The 6,971-nt window shown below is 42.1% G+C and overlaps 1 protein-coding gene across 1 annotated transcript in view; it reads left to right on the plus strand.

Annotated features, from left to right (window-relative positions):
* The first annotated feature begins 3,212 nt into the window (after positions 1-3,212).
* CWC25 (CWC25 spliceosome associated protein homolog) overlaps positions 3,213-6,971 on the plus strand; it is a 12,260-nt gene continuing 8,501 nt past the window's right edge. The window contains exons 1-4 of the mRNA XM_030468624.1: positions 3,213-3,393; positions 3,810-3,980; positions 6,654-6,730; positions 6,863-6,940. Of these exons, the coding sequence (XP_030324484.1) occupies positions 3,213-3,393; positions 3,810-3,980; positions 6,654-6,730; positions 6,863-6,940 (507 nt within the window). The remainder of the gene's footprint in view (positions 3,394-3,809; positions 3,981-6,653; positions 6,731-6,862; positions 6,941-6,971) is intronic.

Below are 6,971 nucleotides of genomic sequence, written 5' to 3' on the forward strand. Positions count from 1 at the left end.
CAATCTAATTAGCACGAACCAGGGGGGATTATTCATTAATTCCTCATCAGCCCAATAAAACACCGCTCGAATTTAACCCTTTTCCTGCCCGCACTGATTTCTTCCCTTCCAACACGTAGGCAGCTGCCACTGCCCCCCCCTCCCCTCCTTCCCCTCCTTGGCAACCACCGCTCTGAAACTGGAAAAAAAATCAGATTATTTTTTTTTTCCCATTTTCACAAACATTTCCCCATTTCTGAGCAAAGCCCCACAGAGCCAGGGGTGCAGCTGCCTACCTGAGTATGCCCAGATTTAGCCCCAGTAAGTGGTGACGTTTGAGTGAAATCATGCATTTAAAGACTTAAAAAAAAAACAAACCCAAAACCAAATTAAATATATATTTTAAAAGATGTATTTTTAATTCCTTTTCCCTGAGGGACACGGGGGTGTTGCTCACCCCACACCCCTCACTCCTCTGCTGCTCCCCTCACAGGCAGCCCAGGCAGCGGCCCGGCTGGGGGGGTGTTTGTGGGGAGGGAATTTTCCTGAGGTAAAACAGCTCCCAAAAACCTCGTCTGGAAGTAGGCACCGACCACAAGACCTCCCCCATGACCCTTGTGGAGGTTTTTGGGTGCAGATCCCGTTTTTTCAGCCACTTTTTGGGGGGGCTGTGAGGGAGAGGAGCCCTGCAGGCGGGAGGAGGACGCGGCCTAGCTGGTGGTTTGGCCTAAAGGTTTGTCCTAACCCGGCTACATCCGACATAAAACCACAGGTAAAAAAAGGCCAAATCTATCCCAAAATGCTGAAATCAAAGAAATCAACCCAAATTTGGGGGTGGCAAAACGAAAGGTGCTGGCGTTTCCCTTCCTGAGGGGACCATCCCACCGCAATTCCCATCCTCCATCAGCTGTGGGATCTGTGTGTGCCCTCAGATTTCCTTCAGGAATCATCAGGGATGTGGGTGCTCAAAGGACTGGTTTGTACCACTGAGGTGATCTAGAGTCCTCACATCAATAACAAAATAAATCCGAAAGTCAGGGTTTTACAAACTCTTGGCGTAGGCCTAGGGGGAGTGTAACCCCACGGCTCTGCTCAGTGCTCCAAGCTTTATCACTTCAATTCATACGTTTTATTTGCACTGAGAAGGTAAAAGAGAAAAATGGGGAAAGAAAATAAAAAAAAAAAAAAAAAGGAAAAAACCCTATTGAGTCAGTATTTGAAGCAGTTTGTTTGAGGCAGTGCGTGAGAGGCAGGGAAGAGGAAATGTTCCAAACCAACCTCCAGAGTAAACAACCTTTTGCAAGAAATGTTTGCCAAATGCTAACAGAGGTTTTCAGAGAAATATCAGGAACAAATGTGCATCCATTAGCAGGAGTTTAGCACCTGCTTAAGGACAAGAAACACGGGAGGGGTGGCTTGAAAATTGGTGCTTTCTGCCTTGTAAACAAATTAGCTTCTAGCTACAAATAAGATGACCCTTCTTGGCTAATGTTATGACTTCAGCTTGTTAAATATTTAACGTTTACCTTTCAATTTCCAGTCTGGATTAAGCAGTTCTCTAAACAAGTGGTGTCCCAGCAGCAGATGGAGGTGCACAGACCATTGCCCAGCTCTGGCTGAACTCCCTAAGAAATAAAAACCACGTTAAGTCAAAGAGGAAGAAAATGGGAGCTTTCAGTAAAGACTCTAAAGCTTTGGCTTTGAAACTTGCTGCTTGTACTCATTTTTATTTACATTAATTTTATCTAGCTCTGCTCTGAATTAACATAGTGGTAGTCAGTTCAGCTTCAATCAAGTTGAATAGGAACAGGCTGGAATTGGCTTCTGAAAAACCTCCCTTGTGGTGAAGTATTTTCCTTTCCACATAACACACTTGCAGACCCAAGGTAAGATTTTTATAAAAACCACTCAAAAATACCATAAAACCTTTCAGGAAAGTCCCACCAAAGCCTGGAAGGGGGAGTAGGGGAGGAGAAGAAAGTATCCCAGGCTTGCAACTTTATTTCTAAATAATGCATCAGAAAAACCTATCGGATTCAGCCTCTCTTGCACAAAGCTTAGTGGTGCCTTGTTTATTCACAGGAAGGGAGCTGCTTTGTCTGTTGTACACAGGGAATTTAAGCAGCCCTGAAACCACAGCTGTGTGTATAAAATTTCCACTGACTTCAGACTTTGCCCTTAGAAGATAAACATTTTTTTCACATCACCCCATGTCTATCTAGAGGAGGTTTCTGGATTGTTCTTAAAGGTGTTACCTCAGTTCTCTGTCTCTTGTCTGAGCACTGTAAAACCCTCATGAAACACTCATTTTAGGAGCTTTTTTGGTTTTTTTTTTGCTCATGAGCCTCCTGGAGAGTTTCAACTCTGTTTTTGGACAGCCAGAATTGATACCACACCAAAATTAAAATTACTTCCAGTGAAGTCCAACTTCCTCCAGTGTACAATGCAAACTCTATCCAGCACACAGGCAGGAGTCAGCCAAACCCATTTGTAACACTCTTTTCATGAAATGTTCTCTATTCTTCCAGTTGTCAGGACAAACAGTGCTCCCATTGTGGATGGGGTAATTCTGCTCAGTGGCAGGCTGGAGAGGAAAGGGCTTGAGTGCTTCCCTACTAAATATGAAGGATGTTTGGAACTTGTTTTCTGTAATTTCTGTAAATTTTTAATCTTTGGAACAATGAGGTCTGTTCTCTGAGTGTGTTTCCCACTGATGGTAACTGGGATGTTGCACAGCAGCTTGGCTGGGTTCCAGCTCTGTTACTACCAGTTCTACTCAGGCTCTTTGGCAATTTCCCTGAAGCCTCAGCTGCTGAAATCAAGAAACAGTGAGAAAAATCTGTTAAAAAAAAAAATAAATAAAATAAAAATCACTAACTCATTACTGCCTTGACAGAAACCAGAAGGCAAATCAAAAGAACACATTTATTGGTGTTTCAAAACTCATTCCCTTTCAGACCCTCAGCAATTTGGCAAAGTCTGGGTCACTGGGGTTTTTTTAGATGCCAAGACATTTCTTTGTCTCATTTACTCCATCCTCTGAGACACAAAATTAGAAAATTATTGAATCAATTGCACATCCTGGCACTAAACAGAACCAAATACTCACCCTCTGCACCCCATCACTGGGCCTACAGTGATTCCCTCTTTTGGACATGGGGTTTTTTCCCTCCTCTGAAAACAGAATTTTTATCTTTTTTTCTCTCCAGGTTGAGTTTATGGAATTAAGAGCAATGGGATCCCCAGCAGGCACCAACTACACCTCAGTTCCTCCCCAGAAATGCAGGCGCAGGAGCAGCAGGGCCAGGCAGCTCTGCAGCCCCCTGGACACAGATTCCCAGGCTCTGCCAGCACTTGGGTATTTTAAAACACTTCCATTAGAGATCTTCCAAATGGTGTTGAATTATCTTTCAGGTGAGAATCTGCCAAGAAAGGTGTTGCTTCCAATAGCTGAAAATTAACACAAATTTGGGGTTTTTTTGTTCAGGAAGAGCCATTATTATTTAAAATGCTTCCCCTTTTAGCTAGCTGAAGTCACTTTATGTGACTTTTTACCTGAATTTCCAGCTTTTATGTATGGAGAACCAAACAACCAACATTTAAATGATAATTACAAACTATTTTAAGTGGGTTTTTTTTGTTTACCCCAGACCTATCCACTTCTAATCATTATATTTTTTTTGCAATTGAGACAAATGCTAATTAAATGCTGTTTTATTTCTCTACCTCCTTCCTTGGCTTGTTCTTGAAGCCAGATAGAGTTACTGCTGAGTGATCAGCATTTTTATTGCAGCCAAAAGTCACAACTCTCCTGGGTTTTGCTTTTTCAGTGAAGGATATCAGCATCCTGAGCATGGTGTCCAAAACCATCAGCAACCACCTCATTAATTACATCTCAAGCCCATCAGGAAACAGAAGGCTCCTGCTGCAAGACTTCCATAACCTTGAGCTACCTGGCAAGAGGGAAGGATGCTGCATTTTAGAGCACTACAAATCTCTAGGTGATCACCAGGGAGGGGAGGCTCAGCAGAAAGGTTTCCTCCTGATCTCTGCACTGGTTGGGACAATGCTGAGGATAAAACCCCAAGAATTTCCCTCAGAGGGGGGGAAGTTTTTCCCCCAGTGCCCAAACAGTCCACTCAAATACCCAAAAACTGCTGGGGAATGACCTGAAGTTATTCCCAAGCATTTTAGTTATGGGAAGAATAATGTGTGGCCTGTGTGGCCTGCCTGCCTCCCTCCTCTGTGTTTATTTTGTTTTATTTTTTTCCTCTGAAATGCCAGGCAGGGCTCAGCTCCCTGCTGTAGGGGTCTCCAAATTTAGGTTGTTTGGACACCACCACTGGAAGCTGCAGCAGAAACCACCCCCCACACACACTAGCTGGAGGATTTGGGTTGCTTTTCCTCAGACCATTCCAGAGCTGCTCACATTCCTCAGCCTGGGAAATGCAACCACAGAACTTAAACCCCAACATCAGGAAACACTGATGGGCTCCTTGGGCTGAGCTGCAGATCCCATCCAGCTCCTCAGAAAAGAAGTAGCTCACCACAGAAGGGTTGTCACAGTTGTCAGGGACCTCCTTGTCAGAGTTCAGAGGCTGAAATGGGCACAAAGAACCCAATTTCCCTCTCACTCTTGGCTGAAGGGCCCTGTGAAAACCTCTGCAGGGTAAAGGAACACTGTGAAAAGTCATTTAGGCCAAAGACCTCTAATTGTGAGCAATTCGTGCTGGTTTTGAGGGATCTTAGGAAAGATTTTAGTGGTTTGCTTTTAAAATGAAGCCTGAAATAGTGAAGTTCTTTAAAAAAAAAAAAATAATGAGAATGAGTTTGGGCTTTGTAGTAACCACATCTCAAACAGCAGCTTTTTATTTCAGTGTAGATGTGAGCTCATTGCCCAGCAGCAAAACCACTACACATTCAGGATCTTAAAAAGGAAAGAAAGGGAAAAAGAAAGGGAAAAAGAAAGGGACAAAGAAAGGGACAAAGAAAGGGACAAAGAAAGGGACAAAGAAAGGGACAAAGAAAGGGACAAAGAAAGGGACAAAGAAAGGGACAAAGAAAGGGACAAAGAAAGGAAAAAAGAAAGGAAAAAAGAAAGGAAAAAAGAAAGGAAAAAAGAAAGGAAAAAAGAAAGGAAAAAAGAAAGGAAAAAAGAAAGGAAAAAAAGAAAGGAAAAAGAGGAAAAAAAAGGAAAAAAGAGAAAAAAAAGGAAGGAAAAAAGAGAAAAAGAAAAAAAAGAAAAAAGAAAAAAGGAAAAAAGAAAGGAAAGAAAAAGAAAAAAGAAAGGAAAAAAGAAAGAAAATAAAAGAAAGGAGAAAAAGAAAAAAGAAAAAAAAGGAAAAAAATGAAAGGAAAAAAAGAAAAAAGGAAAAAAGGAAGAAGAAAGGAAAAAAGAGAAAGAAAATAAAGAAAGGAAAAAAAAGAAAAAGGAAAAAAAAAAGAAAAAAAAAAAAAAAAAAAAAAAAAAAAAAAAAAAAAAAGAAAGGAAAAAAAAGAAAAGAAAGAAGAAAGGAAAAAACCCCACAGCAATCTCTGTGTCACCCATGGGAGGCTCAAGGGGATGTTTGTTGGACAAACCCAGGAGCAGTTCCCTTTGGCTCAGCCCCTTTTGACTCCAGGGGATTTCTCCCCCTGCTGCTGTCTGGGGTCAGATGTGCAGCTCCTCTGCACGGAGCTCCTCTCCAGAGCCTGATCCACTCAAGACAAACTTGACTGGACTGAGCTTTGGGTCATGTCCTGGGCTGATGAATAACTGGTGGCCATCCTGCAGGGATGCTAACACACCCCTAAACAAGGGAAGAGCCAATTTAGAACCACAGTAAATGCATAAAGCACTTTTTGACATTGAAGAAGTGAAGTGTTTGCTGGGGGAATGAGTTCAGGGGAGTAAAAAAATAAAAATAAAAATAAAATTATTGCTTTTTTTTTCCCAGAGAAGCACAGACTTTTCTGTGCATTTCTTCTTTAATAAATTCTTTCTCCTACAAATACACATCTAGATTTTATTCTGGTAGAAGTTTTTGAAGAGCAAACTCATTCTCTAGTAGCAGAATAAATAAAAATAAAATCCCAAACTCTGCTTAACAAACAGCTGTCCCACACTGGAATGAACCCCAGACTTTGACATCCTGAGCACATCCCATTGCATTCCTGTATAAGAAAATCATTTTACCTCTTGGCTATATTTATATTATCACAGTTTAGAATATTTCTTTATTTAGAGCATGTGGCTATCTTGGAAAAAAAATGCTGGAAGTTTAGCTTTCCATGATGTAAGGGGAAAACCAGCGTTCCCCAGGGGTCTGTTACAGGAGGTGCAACAAGTAACATTTATTTCCAAGGGTTTTTAACAGCTGTAATTAAAAAAAAAAAACCAATATTGTGACTTTAACAGGGCTCCAACTGTGACTAACAGAGACCTTTAAAAAAAAACAACACAATAACCAAGTTATGGCATAAGAAGCTTCCACACTTCTGGACAACTCTTGAGTAAAAGATGTCCCCAAGCTGGGTGCTGCTCTTCCTGCCTTGCAACAGCTCCTTTTTTTTCTGCCACCTGCTTGTGCCAGGGAATGCTTGAGCTCACCCAGGGACACATGTGCCACGTGTGTGACTCAGTCCTGGGTGGGTTTCTGTGTGTGACTCAGTCCTGGGTGGGTTTCTCCCCACAGGGTTGCTGCTCAAGAGATGCACACTCCTGCTGCCCACAAAAGACAGGCTCAAGTACGTCCACAAGGTTCTCTCTGAGGTAAGCTGACATCCCTCTCCCTGCTGGTGCAAAGTGCCCTTACACCACCATTTCCAGAAAGCAAGAATTATGCCTTTAATTGTCCCTTTTCCTCAGTTTCTGGAGAATTATTGTTTTGTTTTGCACTTGCAGGTTTCCTGTTTTAAACTCAATGGTTGTCCAAGTCCTCTGCACTGCTTAGGCCTACAGTGCTATGGGGTGTTCTTACAGGTACAGTATCTTTATGGAGTGAAGGCAAGTA

Source organism: Calypte anna, unplaced genomic scaffold (genome assembly GCF_003957555.1).
Source record: "Calypte anna isolate BGI_N300 unplaced genomic scaffold, bCalAnn1_v1.p scaffold_18_arrow_ctg1, whole genome shotgun sequence".
In the NCBI taxonomy this organism is placed as follows: Eukaryota; Metazoa; Chordata; class Aves; order Apodiformes; family Trochilidae; genus Calypte; species Calypte anna.